Source organism: Lichenostomus cassidix, chromosome 13, assembly GCF_008360975.1.
Source record: "Lichenostomus cassidix isolate B80296 chromosome 13, HeHo_3.0, whole genome shotgun sequence".
NCBI lineage: Eukaryota > Metazoa > Chordata > Aves > Passeriformes > Meliphagidae > Lichenostomus > Lichenostomus cassidix.
In genome coordinates this window covers 1,551,017-1,572,551 of record NC_139494.1, presented here as the reverse complement: position 1 = coordinate 1,572,551, position 21,535 = coordinate 1,551,017, and the positions used below count along the sequence as shown (strand labels likewise).

General features: G+C 48.9%; 1 protein-coding gene across 1 annotated transcript in view; it reads left to right on the top strand.

Moving 5' to 3' along the window:
* The window catches only part of SIL1 (SIL1 nucleotide exchange factor), a 76,927-nt gene that overhangs the window by 29,540 nt on the left and 25,852 nt on the right, over positions 1–21,535 (top strand). The window contains exons 3-6 of the mRNA XM_085073243.1: positions 758–878; positions 3,906–4,002; positions 6,694–6,885; positions 11,339–11,460. Of these exons, the coding sequence (XP_084929369.1) occupies positions 758–878; positions 3,906–4,002; positions 6,694–6,885; positions 11,339–11,460 (532 nt within the window). The remainder of the gene's footprint in view (positions 1–757; positions 879–3,905; positions 4,003–6,693; positions 6,886–11,338; positions 11,461–21,535) is intronic.

Genomic DNA, 21,535 nt, shown 5'->3' with positions numbered 1-21,535 from the left:
CTGTGAGCAGTTCTGTAGCTGTTCAGCTATAGCCTGACTGTCCTAAGCAGCCAGATTTCCTGCATTAAGAGAAAAAGAAGTGTCATCAAGAAGTAGCAACCAAATATTGCCTCCTCTCCAACCCAGTGCTGGACTGGCCATATTGAGATGTGTTTGTGGTGAACTGTGACCAAGAAAAACACTCTGAATTTCCTATCTTTTCTGCATTTAAACCCAAAGCTTAATGTATTCTGTGTATTTTTGTTGTCAGATAGTAGTGATCATAAATTCCTTTTAATACAGTATTTCCACCCCAACACAGCCTTGATGTGCAGTGTACCTGGCTGTACTCTGCGGGATGCTTTGATTTCCCTTTGGCAGCTGCATTTTATTCTGTCTGCCCCAATCAGCAACCAGTTCCCCTTTCTCCATGCAGCCTCCAAATCCACTCCTGATGTGGAGTTTTAGTGCTCTCCTAGGACCTGGGCTGGAAGGGAGGAAGGAACCAGTGTCTGCTGGGCTCAGGGTTTCACCTCCACAGTGGGTCAGAGCCAGTCTGGCAGCAAACGATCAGGGTGACATTTCTGGGAGGGTAAAGCAGCACTTTAGGGGTGCTGCTGGAGGGGAGGGGAGTCAGTGGTGAATATCCCACTTCTCACTGTGTGGGATGAAGCTTTTCTCTCCTTCTCTCAGGGAGGAGCATGTGCCTTCAGCTCCCAGTTCCTCCCAGAGCTGGAGCAGTGTATGTGCTCTGCAATAATATAACCTTTGTTTGTAGGTCAGGCTGTTCCTGCAGGGTCACACGTGCGGCTGAACCTGCAGACAGGAGAGAGAGAAGCCAAGCTCCCAGACAGCAAAAATGGGGAAAGTGTCACGAGAGAAGAGAGAAGAAGGAAAAGGTACAGACATGCAAGGCATTGGGGTGGGTGGGCTGTGGGATTCATGTCTTTTATTAGAGGCCAGGTTCCCTGGTGCACTCAATTACTATCCCTTGCTGAGACTTAATTGCTGGGTAAGGAGCTCAGCAGTGCTGAAAGCAGAACCCTGTCCTTTGTGATCTCTTTGGGATGGCAGTGTAAGTGCCCTGAGTGCTCATTCAGAGACACCTTCGTAGCTTCTCATGCCACGACACCGAAACTAAATTGGCAGCGTGGCTTCTTTGAATGACATTTAGTCCTTTGAAATATCTGCAGCAACTGGTCTGACACTGCTTTCTGAGCCCAACCCCTGGGAACAGCTGTGAGGCCTGAGCCAAGAGCTGTGTTCCAGCTGGGAGAAGCCTTGCAGCCTCACCTGCACACCCAGCACTGCCACAGTCCCTGGAGATCACACCACCTTCCCTGCACCCACCTACTTAAATGTGATTTAAATGTCACCTGGTGCTGACTTTCCCCTTAGAACCCTCCTAACAAAGACTGGTTTAGTTACTACGGGGAATTTCTTTCTTGAAGCGTGTGGGATTTCCCACTGCCACGTGAGATGGGGATGCTCAGGGAGTGCAGGGCTTTGGGGGGCAGCTGCCTGGCAGGGCTGATCTTGGGCACCTGTAGGACCACAGGCTGGATGCAGAGTGGGCTTTTGTCTCTTGAATGGTGCAGGGCAATGCAATGCAAGGGGGAAACAACGCCTGGAGTGTTAGGAGGCTCCAAGCCTTAAACATCAGCCCCTGAAACACCCCAGTACAGGTCCCACAATTCCCCAGGCTGTCATGGCCTGCAGAACATGAATTGGGATTTTGCATGCCTGTGGCCTGATGCTGGCTCTGGGCCCAGGAGTCCTTTTGGCTCCAGCAGGAAGGGTGGCAGGAGGTTTCCTGGCTGCTTTGGTGGCTTCATGTAGGGGGCACTCATGTCCAACCCCTCTCTGCTAGTGACAGCTTTGCTCTTGGGGACCCTGCTCTGCCCCAGCCCAGTAACATGAGCAGTGCCCAGGGCTGGGAGAGGTGGCAGTGGGACCTCCTGTGCACAGGGACCCCCAGCCCCGGGGTGGCTGTGCCAGCAACCCAGGGAGCTCCAGTCCAGGAACCTGGAGCAAGTGGAAGCCACAGCAATTCTCAAAGGCTGCCAGTGCCCAAAAGAATTGCAAAGAGAAGTGGGTTTTTTAAAATAAGCAGTATTTATTTACAGAAGATCAGCAAAACATATGACTTACAGAATATCTTTCATTATAGGAATCTTAATAACAACAATCTACAGAACAAATTAACATGGGAGCCTATAGAGTAACAATCTTCAGAACATCTTTACAGAAGAGCCTATAGACTAACAATTTTCAAAACATACTCACAGAAAACCTGTAATGAGTTGAACATATATACATAGGGGTCATGCTCATGGCCAGTGTGTCTGTCAGTCCTGGCAGAGAAGGAAGTGGCACAGGCAGTCCAGTGCACCCCTAAGAGCTGTTCCTGAGCCCCCAGGCTGGCACAGGCTGGCACAGAGGGACTCTGCCACCAGCCCTGAGCCTGGCTGGGGCTGGGAGCTGTGCTGAGGCACTGGGACAGTTTGATCAGTTTGATCAGTTTGATCCCATTACTCCTTGTACTGTCCCTACAGTTCCTGAGGAAGAGTCACTCTCCTGCTTCTCTGGAGCTCCTTCACAGACTGGAAAGGTGCTCTGAGTTCTCCACAGAACCTTCCTTTCTCTTGGCTCATCAGCCCTAACTTTGTCAGCCTTTCCCTGTAGGGGAGGTGCCCCAGTGCCCTCAGCAACTTCATGGCCTCCTGTGGCACTCAGCAGCTTCCCTGGGAACACCAGGGGACATCAGCCATGGGGGTGTCCAACAAACATCCCATGGAAGGCACTGGCCTTGGGAATTGCCAAAGACCTGGGAGCTCTGCAGTTCCCAGAGTGATGGAGAGAGGAGGAAAAAAGGAACAGGAGCAGTGCAGAGAGCCTGAACTGTAGAGGGAAAGCTGATGATGCTGGGTGTGTGTGCAGTGTTTGTGGAGGGTTTAATTATGCCCCTGGAATGTCTTCCAGGGCTGTGGGGATATTTCTGGTGCTGCAAGTCCAGAGGAACATTTCTGATCAGCGATGTGTAGAAAGGATCTTTGGTAGAGGTAGAGGTTGAATTTTCTTGGAATGGCAAAGGAAGGAGATGGTTCAGTTTCTGGCAAGGGAAGGCGAGCTAAGTGCTGCCAGATCTTGGTGTTTCTGGGGTTGCTGGCACAGCCACCCCGGGGCTGGGGGTCCCTGTGCACAGAGGGATCCCACTGCCACCTCTCCCAGCCCTGGGCACTGCTCATGTTCCTGGGCTGGGGCAGAGCAGTGTCCCCAAGAGCAAAGCTGTCACCAGCAGAGAGGGGTTGGACATGAGTGACCCCCGCAGTGATGCCACCAAAGCCTGCTCAGTGACTCCTGCTCTGGGCATGGAATTGTTCTTTAGCTTCACAGTGCCTCAGAATATGGATTTCCTTTTTTTTCTTTGCAAGAGTGGTTGTTACCCAGATAAACTCTCCTTGAACCATCAAGAAAGGTATAAATACCAACACAACATGGGTTTTAGGATTTCTGTGTAATTTCTTTGTGGATTTACCCCTGCCCTGACTGTACGATGCTCATCAGAGTTTCAGCTGAAATCTCCAGGTTAAAGCTTGCAAGCCCTTATCAATGATTTAGTGGCACAGGGATGCTTTCTGTATTGCAACATGAAATTCCGAAGTTTAAACTTATCAGCTGTTTTTATTGCATTAGGACTTGTTATTTTGGGTCACCAGGCTGATTGCAGAGCCCTTGATTGTCAGGGTGAGGTGTCTGCAAGCCCCTCACAGAATATAGCACTCAGTAAATCTTTCCTTGAGCATGGTGGGTTTTTTCATTCCTTTCCTCCTGCCCTGAGCCATTGCTAGAGTGTCACAGTGAAAATAGAAAAAGGCAGTTGTTCACTCATAACATGTTCTGGTTTGTTTTGTTTCTTCTGCAAGGCTGGGCAAGGTTGATGTCGATGCAAATTCATTCACATCCCAGGAGCTCAAAAAGGCCTTGGCTAAAATGAAGGAAAATGAGAAGGCAGAAAGGAAGGTGAGTTTCCCGTTTCTAAAGCAATGCACAGTGCAGGGATTTGAACACACCCTGTTACACATTGCAGAAATACAATACTTAAAGTGATTGCTTGGAAAACACTGTGCAAACTAATCTTGTGGTGAATATGGACCTAAAATACCTTTTCTAACCTGTTAGTGATATTGTTCCCTGGCTCTTCTGTATGATTCTGTGATTCTGTGAATGGTTGGGGTTGGAAAGGACCTTAAAGCTCATCTCATTCCACTCCCTGCCATGGGCAGGGACACTTTCCACTATCCCAGGTTGCTCCAAGCCCTGTCCAGCCTGGCCTTGGACACTGCCAGGGATCCAGGGGCAGCCACAGCTTCTCTGGACAACACAATTTATCTGTTCCACTACTGCTTCATTCACAAAAATGTCTGCAGACCCCAAAGGGCCTGGATTGCAGCAGATGGTATTCACAAAGGGATTTATTCTCCCTTTCACCACCCTCCTTGCTTTCTGTTTCCAGCCTCATACCCTGGATAGCAAAACCCAGATGGCCATGGCAAAGCATGGGCTGAAGTTTCCCTACACAAGCTCCAAGTTGTCCATTTAGTTACAAACAATCCACAACCCAAAGTAAATAGGTAGGATGATGTGTGACTCATAGGTAGATCACAGCCTCTTTCCCCTCTCCCCCTCAACAACATTTCCTCACTTCTCCTGCTGCCTTGGTGTTGGCTCAGTCAAAGAAAAACTAAAAGAGGAGTCAAGGCTCTAAAGTCTTGGTGTCACAGAAAGGCTTTTCCTTCCCTTATGTGGCAGCAGAGCATGATTTAGTCTGCTGTGAGATTATTTCCATAGCAGCATTGCTGATTGATTGCAGGGCTGCTGGAAAGGGCTGCTGGAAATGAGGATCATTGAAATGCAAAAATTAGTGATACTCTATTAGGTGAAAATAAGCCATATTTTAAAATCCCCTGTTAGAATAGCTTTTGTCCCAGCAACTGGGCTAAAAGCAGCTACATCTAATGGACCTAAAGTATTCCATTTACAGTCACTCCTGTGGAGAGCAAATCCATCCTTGAAGGAGCTGTGTCAGAGGAAATTGAGTTACCCAGAGCGTGTGCCCCTCTGTGCTTGGCAAAGGCAGATGGGAGTGCTTGGGGTGGGGCTGGTGTTGGGTGTGCTACCTGGGGTAATTAATCATTAAACTGACAGAGCTTTCATTGCCATTGCTCACTTGGTTTTCCCCTGAAGCCCTTGGCTTCTGTTCCCCCACGGGGAGCAGGACACATGCAAACCCTCCAGGCAGGGGTCACTCTGAATACAAACATATGTATTTGTGTTTGTGACAAATCCCTTTCAAAAGGAGTGTTCTGCCTTCCTCCTGTCCTTGGGGCAGCCCAGCTCCAGCCTGGCCTCTCTGCTTCTTATGTCCCTGCAGCAGCAGACTCTGTCCCCAGTGCCACCAGTGCTGATGTTCCTGTGCCTCTGGGTCTCTCTCAGATCTCTGACAGATCCTTTCCTCCTCACCACATGTTTTTTGTCAGCTCTCTTGGTTCACGGCAGCCCTTGGGGTGCTGTTACTGCAAGGGAGATGAGCTGTGCTCAGGACAGGCTGTCTCCTGGCCAGGCCCCATGGCACAGCAGTTCAGCTGCCCCCAGCTAATCACTGCTCCTCCTGCTTCCCTTTCTGACAGCTTCTGTCCCCACACCTTTCCCTGGGAGACAGAGCCATCCTGGAATGTGTTCAGTGCTTGGGATTGTCAAGAAAATTAATCCACAATGCCAGAGGTTCATGTCCAAAAGGGAGACAGAGGAGTCTTGTAACTTTATTTGAATAAAGGGAAAGACCATGGGCATTTCCCATGGGGTCTCTCAAATTGTTGGGGGATGCAGCCCCCTTTTTATCCTACGTTCCTGGCCGCATCACCCTCTTCCTTTTCCCCACTGGCTGAGCTTCCCGAATCGCCTGCTCTACACCCCTCTCCAATGCACCCCCTTTTGTTGTATAAAAAAAGAAAAAGAAAACTGTTCATAATTGTATTAAGTCTCTGCTCTTTTTCTCTAGGTTCAGAAATTTAACACAGCCTTGACTGAGACCCAATCCATGTTGATTAGTAACATTTTCTAGAACTAAGAGTTTCTTCTGTTACTTCCCTGTCTCTAAGTTCCTGGCCCTATCTAGAAGCATATTCACACAGTCTGTAAAGTCACATTCATCTTACTCCTTTCAGGACTGCAAAAGCATCTTCATTCATGTCCAGCATCTCCTTGATGCCACTGGCATGGAGTCACTGGGCACTTTGGGCTGGATGGGACCTCTGGAGCTCTCCAGCCTCATGTCCAGTTCTGGAGAGGTTCAGCTGTGGGATCAGGAAGGTGGCTCAGGGCTTTTTGCAGTCAGGTTTTGAGAACATCTGCTTGAGGCAGAGAACAGCAGTGTTGCTGCCTCTGGGCTTGATGGATGGATGTGGAAGGTAGAAATGGTGCACAAATGGTGTACAGATGTAGAAGTGGTGTACAAAGCCCTACTGCTCACTCATACCATAGGTATCTCACAGATAACTGGGTTCCTGGGCTTCTCAGGGCCCTCCAGCTCTGCCCCTGCATCTCTGATGCACAAGCCAGCCAGGTTCCTCTGGTAAATTTGGGGCTGGCATTCCTTTCTGTGTCTGTCTCGTCTCTCTTCACCTCCTATCTTCATATCCTTCTCTTTTCAAGGCCCAAGAGGAAGAGGTGAGGAAGAAGTTCCGGCCCATAGAGCAGCTGAAGGAGGAGTTTGAAAAGATGAACATGAAGATGGAAACAGATTATGAAATTATGGTTAAATTAATCAGCAAATTCAACAGCTCTGCCTCCACGCTGGATGAAAAAGTAGCAGCACTTTATGATCTCGAATATTATGTTCACCAGGTAACAAGAATGCATCAGTAACTACCATGTAAAATCCAGGGGATACGGTGTCATAAACGGGGTTTTATTTTTCTTATCGGTATCAGGTAATACAAATTGCTTAATTACCATAATCCTGGGACAATAACAGACAGCAGAGGGCTAGTGCAGGCTTATTTTATATCCAGGCTTGAATTAATCATTACTCGTGCCAGGAGCCAGCAGTGTCCTAGGGGTTGCCTGATTTGTTGTCTGTTCTCAGGCTGGTTTTCTTATCCTCTCTTTTGCCTCTTTTATCTGCTTAATGTTACAAAATGGGGCTTTAGCTGCTGTTTTTGGGTAAGTAGAATGGTGGCTGCTAAGAAAATAATTATTTTCTCACTGCTTCCATGGAAAGCTGCTGTGGTTGAGGGTAGGTGCCCTTACATCAGTTCACAGAGAATGTCTTTGTGCCAGGGAAGGCGACAGCCACCCCAACCTCCCTGTTTTCTCTTGGTGTGAGTAAGCAGTGGCGTGTAGAGCCTCACCGTGCTAATTAGCTCTGTGTGAGGGTGAACATATTTCCTGGCATCTCGTTTCCCTGGGGTTGTGCTCACACTTTCCCCCCCTCCCTCTGATCTCTCTTGCTCTGCTTTCAGCTCACACATTCCTACCTCCCCTTGGATGCAGCTGCAGGCACAGAGCTCTCCTCCCCTGGGCTTGGTGCCTTCCTTGGTGCCACCCATGGGAGGGTGTTTGGGCATCGAGGCTCTGCTCTGCCTTGTGGGAAAGGACTCAGCTGCTCCCTCCCCAGTGACTGGGAGAGTCTGGAGTGCACTGGGAGATTTTCCAGTGTCACTTTGTCATTTCAGAGGGCGAATGGGTCAACTCTTGGGAGGTGCCAGTGCAAGCCCTTGCACTGGAATGGCACTTGTTAAACCAAATGGGCTATTTTGGGGGCAGGTAGCTGAAGTGTTCTGCTGAGAGGGAGTCCATGTGCCAGCTGATAAAGAGTTATTTCTAGGGCTCTTTGTCTTGGATTTCCACACTAAATCTCTGTCGTGGGCATGCAGAGGCTTCCTTGCTGCTTGTTCTCCCTGCTTTTGTGTCACTGACGACATCTGTGTGACTCAGTAAGTGTGAACAATGGGCGCCCAAAGAGCTTCATATTTATACTCAGGGCTAATCTTGCCTGATTAAGATGCCAGAGCATCAGGCCAGCTGCTAAAAAGCAACCCCCAAACACCCTGGGATGCTTTGGATTCCAGCATAACAGGGCTGGACTATTCCAGCAGAAAATCCTTGCAGCACAGGATGGGGCAAACAATTTCAGAATGGCAAGAGGAGCAGGGGCTGGAGCATCAAAGGGAAGCACATCCAGCATCAAAGGGGTCAGAGAGGGGGAATGGCAGGGAGGCTGGCGGGAGCACAGAGGCTCCTTTGTGCGCCGATCACAGCGCTGCTCTGTGCCCGCGCTGTCGGGGCAGATGGCTGGGCAGCACCTTCTCGTCAGGCAGGAAGCTGATAAGAAATATGACTTGTCTCTAAGCCAGCATGGCTTTTCCTCCTCTTTCTTCTTCCAGTCAGTTGAATGCGTCCAGAGCATTATCTCTGCTTGGGATTGACTTTAGCAGCACTGGCTTAATGTAATTACTGAACAGCAGCCAAAGGACGCTTGTGCCGCATAACCCTGGAAGGGCTGAACTGTCAGGGCTCCTCTGCAGCGAGTCCCAGCCGTGCTGTGGGAGCACGGGGATCCTTGCAGGTGTGGGTGGCCCAGGCCACGTGTGGGACCACTTTGCTGGTCCGGCCTTCCCCAGCCTCCATCAGAGTGGTACCACGCCGTGGCTTTTTGTTCAGCTCCCGGCCATCCTGCTGCTGCCTCCAGGGCACAGAATGCCCTGTCGAGTGGAAAATGCCATGCCCTGGAGGGTGTGCAAGGAAAGGCTGCTCCCTGCTCTGGGGTGGTCATGAGCACCCCGGAGCAGTGGGGTGTGAAGCAGCTCGTGCCTGGAGCGCGCTGCGGGGAGTGGAGCTGGAGCTGTGGCTGGTGCCGAGCCCGGGGAGAGAGGCTTTCTCCTGCTTTTGAAGAGTCAGCCCAAGGGCTCTGCGTTTGCTCAGCTTTTGGTTGCCAGCTCTGGTTTGCTTCTCCTCAGTCACGATTCAGCTTGGCATGTTTGGGAGCCCGTCTTGGAGAAGGAGCAGGAGGGTTTGGCTAGCTAGGTTATCTGTAACGCATAAAACCCAAATGCAAATGTGAAGAGGGCAGAGCGTAACTCATAAACAGCATTCACGGTGCTTGCACAGCAGTGTGTGGAGCCAAGACCCATTCTCAGGCATTGCAGGCTCTTTCTCTCAATTATTTACTCTCCTTATCTTCCTCTCTCCTCTCCTCTGACATGCTACACCATCTCTCACCCCTTCTCTTGTTTTCTAACGTTTTCCCTCTCACCTTCCCTCCCTATTTTCTTCCTCCTCCAATTCAAACTTGCTCCCTGAATAACTGCTGTCATATTTGCTCTTCTCCCAGCCCTCTCCTCTCCCGCTTTGCCTGTGTACTTTACTCAAGAGCTCTTTTGATCTTTGTTTTTTTTTCTGTGCCGATTTCAGTGGACTGAAGCGAGGTAGGAGCTGCTGCCTCACAGCATTCACTGCTCCCCAGAGAGGTTAATACCTTCAAGTTGTTAAATTTGGGGATTTTGCTGGTTTTAAAACGGTGAGTGAGGGAAGGAGCTCTCACAACAGACTCTGGTTAAAAAAGATAAACACATCTTCAGAATAAGCTTTACAGCACAATTTATATTCTGCAGTTGAGGTGCCTCACTGACGCTGGGGTGGCACCAAGGACTCTGGTGCTACTGAGGTCACAGCAATGGCTGGTTTTACCACACCAGGTGCTAGATGCAAATTCTTGCCTGCCCATACATTGACGTTTGTGCAGAAGTCAATGTCCAATTCCAGCACTAAAACAGTTTTTACAGAGGCTGAATAATAAAAGGACCCACTGGCAGCTGAAATTGAGTTGCATAGATTTCTTTGTAGACAAAGATGGGTCTGCAGAAAAGGGAGATATCTGGCAGGCCTGGTTTATAGGGACAGTTAAAAGAACAGCATCTGAAAGGATACAAAAGCTGCTGCAGATCCTGAATCAGCCCCGCAGACGTACAGAGAGCAGCTTTGCAGAGGGACAGCAAGTGGTGGGTATTGTCCCATTGGGGAGCAGAGATGAGCTGGAGCTCCCCAGGTCCTGCTTTGGTTGGTAACGACAAACCCGTAGGACACAAAGCTTCTTCCTTCTCTTGGGTACCTAAAATACCTGACTTAGTGCCAATTTTGATGAAGGTACATGGTTGAGATAAATATAACACTGAGCATGAAGTCATTGACTAGGGGAGTGTCTCACATACCCTGCATGGCTTGTGGTGTTTGTCCTGTCCCACTCCATCAGGGGGTCAGTTTGCCCTGCTGATAACTCATTTTTATATTCTGTTTCCATCTGCCAACGATTTCTGTTGTCTCCCTATCTTTCAGGGAGGAGAAATGTCGAATTTCTAAACCTGATTTTTCTGTGCAGGCAGCTCTGACTGTTCATCAGATCCCCTTTTAAACTGAAAAAAAAAAATCATTGAATACCAAAATGCATCGATTTGACTTTGGACTGAATTTTGTACTTGAAGTACTTTGTGCTGTTTCTCTAAATGTTGTCTGTGAGCACTCAGAGCCTTTTCTGATCTCTCCAAGAGCAGATGCCCGCTGGGACTGTGCCTGACTAGCCCCTGAGCCAGAGGCTGATGAATCCCCACCGATGTGTAAACTTTTCCCCAGTGGCTGTTAATCCATTATTGTTTGCTTAGAAAAGGCCTTGTGGGGCTGCTCCATGGGGAAGCTCCTGGCTGACCCCTCCAAGCAGAGACTGGCTTTTTCTTTCCTTGTCTGTGTGAAGTTGTTGATGGAACTCACGGAGAACTCCCAGAACTGCCCATACTCCTCACTCTGATGCCACCTGTGTGCCCTGTTGGTGTTGACAGGTTCCTAAACATCCCTGACTCCTGGTGCTACAATTACAGCATCAATTAATTAATTGCATTTGCAAAACATGCAATTCCCTTGGTCCCCAGCAAAGGCCTGCTCAGGTGAGAGCAAAGAGCTGGAGTTGTTTGACATCAGCAGATGTACCGAGTTTTTGACGCCACCTGAGTTACTGAAATACATGTCAAGAGCAGTTTTGATACCTGTAATCAAAGTATTTGAGTTCCCAGCGATGCCTTCTGTGTGTGACAATATCCTCCCACGAGGACACTGTGCCTGCTGGAGCCACGACATCGCTGCTCGTGGGCAGGACTGCGCGGAACTCAGCCACAGCCATTCCCCCTGAATTTTTAATTCCTTTTCAAACTCTGCTGGTGAAAGCAGGAGGGCAGGGATGCTGTGCTGTGTGAAGGGAGGTGCTGTCCAAGGCTGGGGGTTGGTGCTGACAGGAGCTGCTCTCTCCCAGGTGGACAATGCGAAGGATTTCCTGTCCATGGGTGGGCTGCGGCTGGTGATCGAGGGGCTGAACAGCAGCGAGGCTGTGCTGAAGGAACACGCTGCCTTCGTCCTGGGAGCTGCCCTGTCCAGGTGAGACCTGCTCTCAGCAAGGCTCTGTGCCTCTCTTCACCTCTCTTGGTTTATTTCTGATAGCAGAAGGCTTCTCTTGTCCTGTGACACACCACAAAGCCCTCTCCCCCAAAGTTGTCTTGTCCCCTGCCCAGCCCTTGGAATGCTCCTTACCCTGAACTTCTCCTCAGTCCATCCTCATCCTGCTCATTAGACTTAGCCAGAAGTAATTTGGTGTCAAACCTATGATTGTTTCTTTGATTTCCCTGGGCTTCTTGTTTGTACAAAGTCCAAGGGGGGAATAGTTCTGCCTCTCTCCCCTTGGCAGCCCTCTGGGGGAAGATTGGAGGAGAGTGCAGTTATGAGCACCCCAGGGTGCACCTTTGTCCCTCTTCCTTGCTCCTGGGCTGCTTTAGGATGGCCAGATGCTGATTTGAGCAGCTCCCATGGTCTTTGGAGTGGGGTTTGAGCCCCGTGGACATGTGCCTCTGACACCAAAGGGGTGTCAGTTAGACATAGGGTCAGGAATAGGGTCAGCAGCCAGAATCCAGAGGAGACTGGCCTGCAGGGTGTTGGAAGTTCACAGGAAGGAGCCCAGTCTGCCTCATGCTGGGGCATCATGTGTAGTGCTGCAGGAGGTACCCTGTGGGCTCCATGGGTTTTCTTGGTGCCTCCTTTTGATTTATGGGTTTTGGGGTTTTACACGGGGTGTGTTGCATATCCAGAGGTGCAGAGGCTTTAGAAATGCATTGGATGGACTCAGACTTCAGGATCAGGAGTACAGAGTGAAAATTGAAGGTCAGGACTGTTTTATCTGCATATTTTTACACCTAAAAATACAGTCACCGTCTCCAGCATCATAAATTATTTATGGCTTAGTCTAACACATGGTCCACAGACCTGCATTTATTTGGCAATCTTGTACACAATGGAGTTGGCCCTCAGCATGTGTGAAGTGATAGGGCCTGGTGGACAGGAGTACCCAGATTTACACCAGGAAAGGATCTAGTCTGAAACAGAGTCTGACAGGAAGGGCAGCAAGGTCATGACAGGAAGATACATCAGAAACATCTTCATATTCTGGTGTACCTTAATCTTTGAAACTATACTGGAATGGTTTCCTCAGGTTCTTCAGTACCATGTGGACTCTTAATTATATCTCTCATACAGAGAAGATCATGCAGAGGGTCTGGAAACATTTGCAGATAACTTGTGAAATTACAGGGGCTGTTAAAGACTTCTCCACATGTAGCTGACATCTCATGGTCAAGACTCCAAAAATTTATTGTCTCATGGTACATGACAGTGAAGCAGTGGCCACAAGAGTCGTGCTTTTGTGTAGTATTCCTCACTCAAGTGCAAAAGCCTTCTTTGGACAGAACCTCTCATCTGAAATGACAACATTAAACTGCTGCTTTGGGAACTTTTAGACCTTTTGTCTTTGAAGAACATTCTGGCAGATGGTAATTTGGAGTGGTTTGGATGATACATTGTCTGAGAGCTCTGTTCCAAAATACGAGGGATATTATGCCTGGGTTTGGGTTTGCTTTTTTTCCCCTTGCTGTGCTGAAGCTTTCTCAGTAGACACCTACATGCCAACTTGTCTGCTGTGTGCTCTCTGCCTGATTCGTTTGTTCATACATTTTCTCAGCTTACTCCATGCTCTAGTTAAACTGTTGGGGGCATTTCAGGTACTTCACGCAGCATTTTGTGTTTTTCTGAGGGCTTGTTGTTTATTTCCTTCACTCCTGGTTGTTCCTAGGAGCCTCGGCTAGGTGGTAGGACTTTCCAGTAAATTCCCAGAGGTGTCACAGCTCACTGGGCTGTAGGGACATGATCTGCTCTGTGCTTGTGTGCCTGGGGCTGGTGTCAGATCCTGTGCTGGATGCTGATCCTGGGAAGAGGCAATGCTCTGCTGCTCTCCAAATGGGTCTGTGGCCACCTCCCAGGTCCCTTCAGCCAGGCTGGCTCAGGCCAGTGGTTTCAAGCCAGGCAAACATTCCCAGAGGGAAAGCAGGGCATGATGATAGCAGCTCCAGAGCCTGGTGTGGGAGGTCAGTAAGTCCTGGCACAGCTCAGTCTGGAAGAGGGAGTTTGGCATTGTCTGTAGATGAGTGTTTAACACAGGAGGAAACCACTGGACACAGAGTGATTTCAGATGTGCTTGAGTCACATCCAGAACTTTTCAACTCTCAAAAATACCCAGATCTTCTCCAGATTTGCATTGTCCTTAACTCCCTTCAGGTAGTGAGGAGGTAAGGGATGGAGCAAGCAGCTGTGCAGCACCCAGGTCCTGCCTGCACGTGGTCCTGCCAGGACCTGGCTCAGAGCTCTGGCTGTGCTGAAAGCCCATTGGAATAAAAGGGTTTTCCAGGGGATCAGCAACTTGAGCCAACAGGCCAGGTGGCTGGCCAAGACTTGGATCAGCAAAGGCAGGAGGAGGAGAAGGCACAGCAGGGCCAGCTCAGGATTTCTCCTTCCTGATATTGCTCCTGTTTATTTGGCTCAAAGCAGACTTGAAAAGCAGCCACAGCACAGCAGGATTTGGACCTCAGGGCACAGGGTCCTGGGGTCCAGCTGCCAGGATCTGACCTCCTGGCATCCATCTGCTTCTGAGAGCCTCTGCCACAGGAGAGGCAGATTTCTTCACCTGACAGGGAGGAAATCAAGGTTTCATCTCATGTTTCTCTTGTATGTCCTTCACTTCAGGCATTTGGGTTTTAATCGCTGAGTCTGTGACCAAATCAAACATCGTTCCATCTGGTAGAGTTCTCTGAGCAGTGCCCTTATTGCAAGTCTAAAACCTCATCACAGTCTTACTGTTTTTAAGCCTTTAACAAAATGTTTTCCATTCAGCAGTTTGCAAAAGTAAACTTCATTTGAACAATCCTCAAGTGCTCTGATTGCAAATAAAAGTTAAATGCACTAACAAAAATAATTGCTAGGCATGTGGGGTTGTACATTTAGGTATCCATAATTCACTAACAGTATATGCCAATACACAGCATTATCTGGATTTCCAGTGATTGCATTAGCATAAAAGCATGTTAGCATTTATCCTGTGGTACTAACATTTAAATATATATAAGTATGAAATATTAAGATCCAGCATTTTGGAGGCAAGTGAAACTACTGTCTGTAAAATGTTCTTGCATATTTTGAAGGTACACTCCAGTATCTTCGGATGACAATCAGCATTCGCACCATTGGGTCCAAACATTACAAAAATGTTAATGTTTTATGCAAAGAGGAGCTATATTAAGCTAAAAAAGATTGCTGATGAGAGAAGTGTCTTCTGATGTCCTCTGAGCTATTTACAGGCAGCATCTCCCTTTGTTCATGGCACAGCCAGGCCTCTGTGCAATCTGTATCTCCATGTTTCACAAGACTGGAAATGTTAGCCAGAAAGGATTATGCTTGTGATTAAAACCTCCATTTTTGAAAACTTCACCTACAGAAAACATTTTTCCACACCAATAATTTGAACATTTTAGTATTTTGTAATAAAAGGATTTTTGTAATCCGTTTAGAAAGGGAATAATAATTTCTGTTGAATGCCTGCTTGAAGCTTTATCCCAAATGCTTCCCATGCACTTAGGGGTGAGTTGGAGGTGAGGATGGAGAGAAGTTAAGCTGTGGGACCTTCAAGGCAGTTTGTATTTCCTGGGGAGAAGGCAGAAGGCTCAGAAGGCGAGATTTTGGCTTGACCAAAGTGGGAAATTGGGAGGGCAGCCACTTGTGCAGCTGCAGGGAGAGACTTGTGGCATTTTGGCCAGACCTTTAAAAACCCATCCAATGGGGTGGCCAGGGACAAGCATGTTCCACTGATGGTCCAAGCTGACATTTGCTGTGTGTGCCAGAGGGGCATGGGACAATCCCAGCACAGCCTCTGTCCACAAGCCCAGCACTGCTGGGATCTCACTGTTCCCTTTTGGCCCTGAGTGCTAAAATCAATGTCAGAGGACTTGGTGAAGGCTTGGGAGTAAACTCATCACAGGTGATAACTGAAGTATCATCCTGTAGCAGCTCACAAGAGATTTTTATGGATTGTCTTAAACATTTCCCAGAGATGAAACCCTGTAAAGAATGACCATGTGCATCTGAACATCCCATTCACCATTATTTGTGTCACCCAGCTCTGAGGCTCATTCAGAGCTTGCCCCACCTTGGTAAAGCCAAGAAAGGCATAAAATATGCGTTGGCTTCTCAAGAGAAGCCTCAAAAAGCTCCCTGAGCAATAGCTCTGTTCCCTCCTGGGCTGCTGGGGTGTCCAGCAGAGCTCAGCATCGTGGAGTCCACCTGGTCTTGGTTCTGCTTTCCCATCATCTTTTCTGAGGGAAGGGGGATGTGGGAATGCTGTCTCCTTGCTCTGTCCATCAGTACCTTAGTGGTGTCCATCCTCTCAAGGTGCACAACTTCCCTGCTCTGTTGGAGAAGCAGCAGCTCCTTCAGGATGCTTCTGTCAAGAGGAAAGAGCTTCCACCAGATTTAAGGGGTTTGAGTCAGGTCCAGCTGTGCACTGATACTGCTTGGTGCTCACTGGTGTTAAATGACACTAAGGCCCAAGCAATAAACCCAGAAAAAGTAAAATTAAAGACCTTGCTTCGATGCTGTCTTGTAAGGACATAAGAATTTCTGTGCAGAGAAATAAATCTGGTTAGCTTAACAAGCACTGTCCCTACCCATTTATTTCCAATCCATCTTCATCCCTTCCTTCTCCAGCTTCTACTTTTACATCCTGCAGTATTTGCCCATCTCTTTATCCACTTTTCCTGAGTTTTTCAGTGCCCCTGTTTGCCCACACCATGTGTTTGCCCACACCATGTGTTTGCCATCTCCCAGTTGCAATATTTCCAGCTCCACTGCTTATAAATTTCTTGCTTTGTAGATTGTCTCCTCTATTTTTATTTTCGAACTCCTGACTTGTGTGGAGTTATCAGCCTCACTGCACTTAATTTCAAATTAATTTGATTGGGTCACCTCAATTTTTTTCCTGTAATGATAATGAACTCAACCTATTTAGCCTTTCCCTATTATGAATAACCTTAACAAAAACTGCAGTGCAGTATAAATGGGTGTTTCATCATTGTGGTTAATTACACAGAAGAATAAATCCCTAAACATTTTTCAGCCTCTGAAATCTAACAAGGAAGTGTAATTAACAATTAAAGAGTAAACTGCCATCCTTGTACCCTCAGGAAGTCAGGGAAAGAAAAGTCTAGAATCCAAGGTTTCCTCCTGGGTTTTTTGGGAGAAATTTTTGGGGAAATGCTGATGGCTGGAAGTGGCAGAGGGTGGGGTCAAGTCCTTGTCTTTTGCCAGGTATGTTTTCCCCAGGTACCAGCAACTGCTGGAGAGTGGAAAAGGTGGGATTGACATCTTGGCCTCACCAAAGAACTGGCTTTAGGCTGAGGATGTTGTAGTTTTTCTACAACATGGGAATGCTGGAGTGAGTTCTCTGGGTTGGGCCGGTGGTGTGAGAGAGAAGCACACAGAGGTCACACAGGGAGCTTGCAGGGCTGAAGTGGGTGTGTTTGGCCTCCCATCACCCCTGGGCAGTGAGCAGACCCAGACAGCTCCTCCAGCACTGGGATCCACAGGGTTCTCCCAGTCCTCCTGGGGCTCAGGCAGGTGGTCTTGTCCTCCTGTGTCCTTCACACAGCCATGGGTGTCCCCAGAGCCTGCAGGGTCTCATCACTGCACAGCTGCTGTTGTTCACAAGACCTATGGGAAGTGGCTGCCCTGCAGGCACAGCCCCACAGAACAGCCAGTGCTGCTCAGGGCCATGACAGGGGTGGGGAGCATCAGGGAGCTGCTCCAGCAGAGCTTTAGTAGGGAGGGACAGACTCATCACAGCCAGGTCATGTATTATATAAAACATGTTGTTTCTGTCTCATCGTGTTTAGTAAATGCTCTCTGCTAAAGCCTTTGAGTTATTGCAGTGGTTTCCATTTAAAATACATGTTCAGGCTGGTTACCTAATCACTTTCTGCCAAAAAAACCAGCCCAAATTTGCTGTTTCTCAGTGCAGACCTGATTCTGTAGCTGGACACAACATGTATTCCTCTGTCTCTTCACCCACTATTTATTCATCTTTCTTGCTCTCTACAACTGCCTGGTAGGAGGGTGGAGCCAGGCAGGGGTTTTTCTCTTCTCTCAAGTAACAAGCAGTAGGATGGGAGGAAACAGCCTCTAGTTGTGCCAGGGGAGGTTTAGATTAGGGAAAATTTTTTCACTGAAAGGGTTGTGAAACACTGGAGCAACCCTGGAGGGCTGAGAAGTTGTGCAGATGTGGCACTTAGGGACATGGTTTAGCTGTGAACATGGTGGTGTGAGATTAATGGTTGGACTTGAAGATCTTGAATGTCTTTTCCAACCAAAATGATTCTGTGATTCTATGTTTTCTGTTTTTCCTTTTAACTACAGCCTGTGCACTCAGCTAATGGCTTCACAACCTTCAAAGATTTTCCTCCCTAACCACCTACGTTATTTTCCTGACCTGCTGTGGCTTTCCCACGTCTTGGCGTGTTCTCTGCATTCCTTCCAAGCAATAGGTGCAAAACACTCACAAAGAGGAGGCATCTGCATCTGCTTCTTCATCAGGATATGCAGGAGGCTGTGGCAGCCCATTTGCTGTGTGTTTCAGATGTAGGTTGACAAAGTGCATTGAATAGAACAAAGAAAGGAAGATTGGGAGATTGGGAGATGAACAATGGAAGTGGGAAATGCAGGATCCAGCCTCAGCGAGGAGCTGCTCCCAGCAGGGTTTGGGGTGGGCAGCACTGACCCATTACAATTACAGCCATTGTCTGAGCCCCATGGGAGGATGCAGATCCATCTCTTCCTCCGTAGGTCCTGCTGTGTGCAGCCTCTGCCCCTTCCTGATTGCGGCGTTTGTTGGATTTAATTGCCAGCAGGCTCTACACAGCGAGCATGCAAAGCCAGCTTTGGGAGCTGCAGGGCAGAGCTGGGCTGTCAGAGGGGTGTTGGGGGGCTGCCCTTGCCTCTGGTGGGTTCTCTTCTGGATTTAGCTATATTTGTTTCCTCACTCTTCCCCTTGTACCAAGGAGAGGCCGACAGCTTTCATAGGAGGCAAAATAACAAGCCAGGAACCACAGGCTTCCATGGCATCCAGGAATGGCCCCTGGCTGTCCTGACTGAAGAGGGATCAAGCCCCAGCAGGGACCTTGTTTCCAGGCTGGCATCTTGCAGCCTACCTGTTCTCTTGATACAGTGCTTTGATAAGTTTTCTCTCATCTGTCTATTCATGTGCTTAAAGATTCATTGAAACAGGTGATTATTCATCCATGAAGACAGTTCCTCAGGCCTTCCACCAGATTGCTGCCAACCTCAGCTGCTTCGAGGCTCTCCAGGTGTTTGAACGGGATGATGAGAGAAAACAACAGCTTACTGGAAATTATCTCTTTCTGAAGAAACTCATCATCACTGTTAACTACTTGCTCTTCCCTCCGGTGCTGACATTCTGTGTCTTCTTGTGCTCTGGGTTTTGATGTCCCTTTATTTCAGAGAATCTTTTTTCTGCTTGAAAGGAGATGTCCATCAGAGGCCCTGGGAAAGGCCTGGCATGTTTGGGAAGGGGATGACTCACAGGCTTGGCTGCCTGAGCAGCTGTGCAGCCCTCTGAGCCCTGATGCTTGGGACAACTGTCTGTGACCACCTGACATCCCCAGGGAGCTGGGCTGGTGGCAGCCCCTCTCGAGGGGCAGCTCAGAGTCCCCACACGAGCAGGAGAAACGCTGTTGCAGCCACTTCCCACCGAGCCTTGGCCCCTTGATGCCACTGCGGGAGCCCTGAATAGATTTGAAAACTAATTTGCTGCTCAGAGCATCAATAGATGTACGTCACTTGTCCTTTCTGCTGCATTTAATGAGTTTCCAAGGTACTGCAGCCAGTTCCAGAAGGCTGCCATCAAAGGATCTTCGCTTCCATCAGAAGCCTCGTGCCCCTCAGCGCTCTGCTCTTCTCATGTCTCGCATGTCTCTTATGAATTCAACGTGGAGCGCATCGTATAATTTCTTGCCACCATCCTTTCCAGACAGCCTCTCCTATCTTTTTATGAATGCCTTGAAAACAGAGGATGGGGGAGAGGAAGGGCTCTTCCTGCAGTGAGGTGGTGTTAGCTGGAGCCCAGCTGAATGTGGGTCATGCTAAATGTCCTGTCGCTGCTGCTCTCCACAGTCATGACTCCCTCAGTTTTCCCTCACGGTGCTCAGCTGTACCTGTTCCCTTCTGTTAATCATCCTGGAGCTGGCTCTGGGCATCTCTGCTGTGTCAGCCTTGGCTGTCACAGTGTGGGACAGCATGTCCATATGGGTGAGGAGGGAGGGGACGCACTGGTGCTGCTAGACTGACAACCAGGGGATGATGGGCACAGCCCTGCAGTGGCAGTTCTAAGGGACAGGTCATTAATCCTCAGCTAACTCTGCTGAGATCAATAATTAGGGCTGTTGCTTTGTATAAACCACCAGATCAACACAGGAATTGCCTTATTGAAGTGGACGTGCAGGCCTGGCTGGCTGGAAAGGCCCCTGGCTGGATTGCAGAGGGAGGAACACAAAACCCAGGTGCTAACAGTGCAGGGATATGTAAATGAGGTTTCCCTAGGCCTTGAGCAGCTCAAACCTGCCATACACGATGAACCACAAGGGTTTTTGGGTTTTATCTATTTCTGTCAGTGCAACAGGGAGGGCTGAAGAGGGTTTCTGGATTCTGGTCCATGCCTGGTGCAGCAGGGTGGCTGCTGCCAGCATCCCTCTGCTCTGTGGCTGCACATGGAGCCTGTGTGAGCTCCTCTGCCTGTTCCTCCTCTCCTTGTGGAAGCAGGTTGTGTTGCATTTCTCTACACACTGTGTCATAAAATGCCCTAAATATGATTTTAGTTTGTTTGCATGTCTTGAAACAAGGAGGAACTCACCAGAGCTGTTTTCCAAATTAATACCCCCCTGCTTTTACTTAACAAGGTCTTTTTCCAAGATGAGAACAGTAATGACTCTGAGATCTTCTTTTAAAAAACGCATTTTCTTCTCAGGTACTTCATATTGAAATCTGTCTTAATTTCAGTTCAGCTAGTGTGTGAAAACACACGGTGAGGCATTATTAGTCCCTGAAGGAATAAAGACAGATGGAGCCCAAAATGGAATTGGCTTTATGATTAATTGAAACCTTCAAGAGTGCAGTAGAGTCAGGGCTTGGTCCTACCCTGGCAGCACCTGGGGATCAATTCAGCTGGCATGAAGAGCTCAGGGGAGACATGCAGATGTCACCTGGCAGAGCCAGCCCCGGGCTGTCCCCTCCCGGTGGGACCTGTGGCTGGAGGAGGGTGGGGTGAGGGTGGTGAGGGTCAGGGTGACAGGAGGGGACAGTGGCATGTCGGGGTCCTTGTGTGGGATGACGTGCTTGGGTAATGAGCTGCTATTTCTGCCTCGAGCCTCCCGCAGCTGTGCACGATGGCTCTCGTGTCACTGCACAGGGAGCTGAGCTGGGAGGGAGGAGAGGAACGTTTTGAGGTGTGCTCCAAAAAACTTGGGAATGGGAATGTGGAGGTGTGGAAGTGGCATGGGGTTTGGGCACTGCTCTGGGTTCCTGTTCCACGTGGGATCTGCACAATTTCCTCAGGCTTCCCATCCTTGCCTGTGAGAGGGAAGGGAGTAGAGGAGAAATACCAGGTGGTGGTATGTGTGGTGGCTTCAGCATTAGTGGATGTTTCTGGGGTCTGTAGCCACAGACGTTTACAGCATTTTCTGCTGGAAAGGAGGAAGAAAAGGTGTTGCAGAAAGGAGAGTTCTCCATCAAATTTTGGGAGCAAGTCTGGCTTTAGAGCTCATGGCAATGCATTCATAGACAACAAGTTCTGAGCAGCTCTGGAGCTGGGGAGATGCAGCAAGCAAAGGTAAATTTGCTTTGCAAAGTCAAATTGAGCTCAGTTATGGAGCTATGTGAGCACATCTGTTTGGAGAGGGCATGAAGGGGATGGCTAAGGGCAGTGCTGGCAGCCCCAGGAGATGCCCAGTTTCCCACCCATTGCTCACCTCTGTGCACAGGTTGTGCTGCCATGGGGCACTTGCAAAAAAGAGGG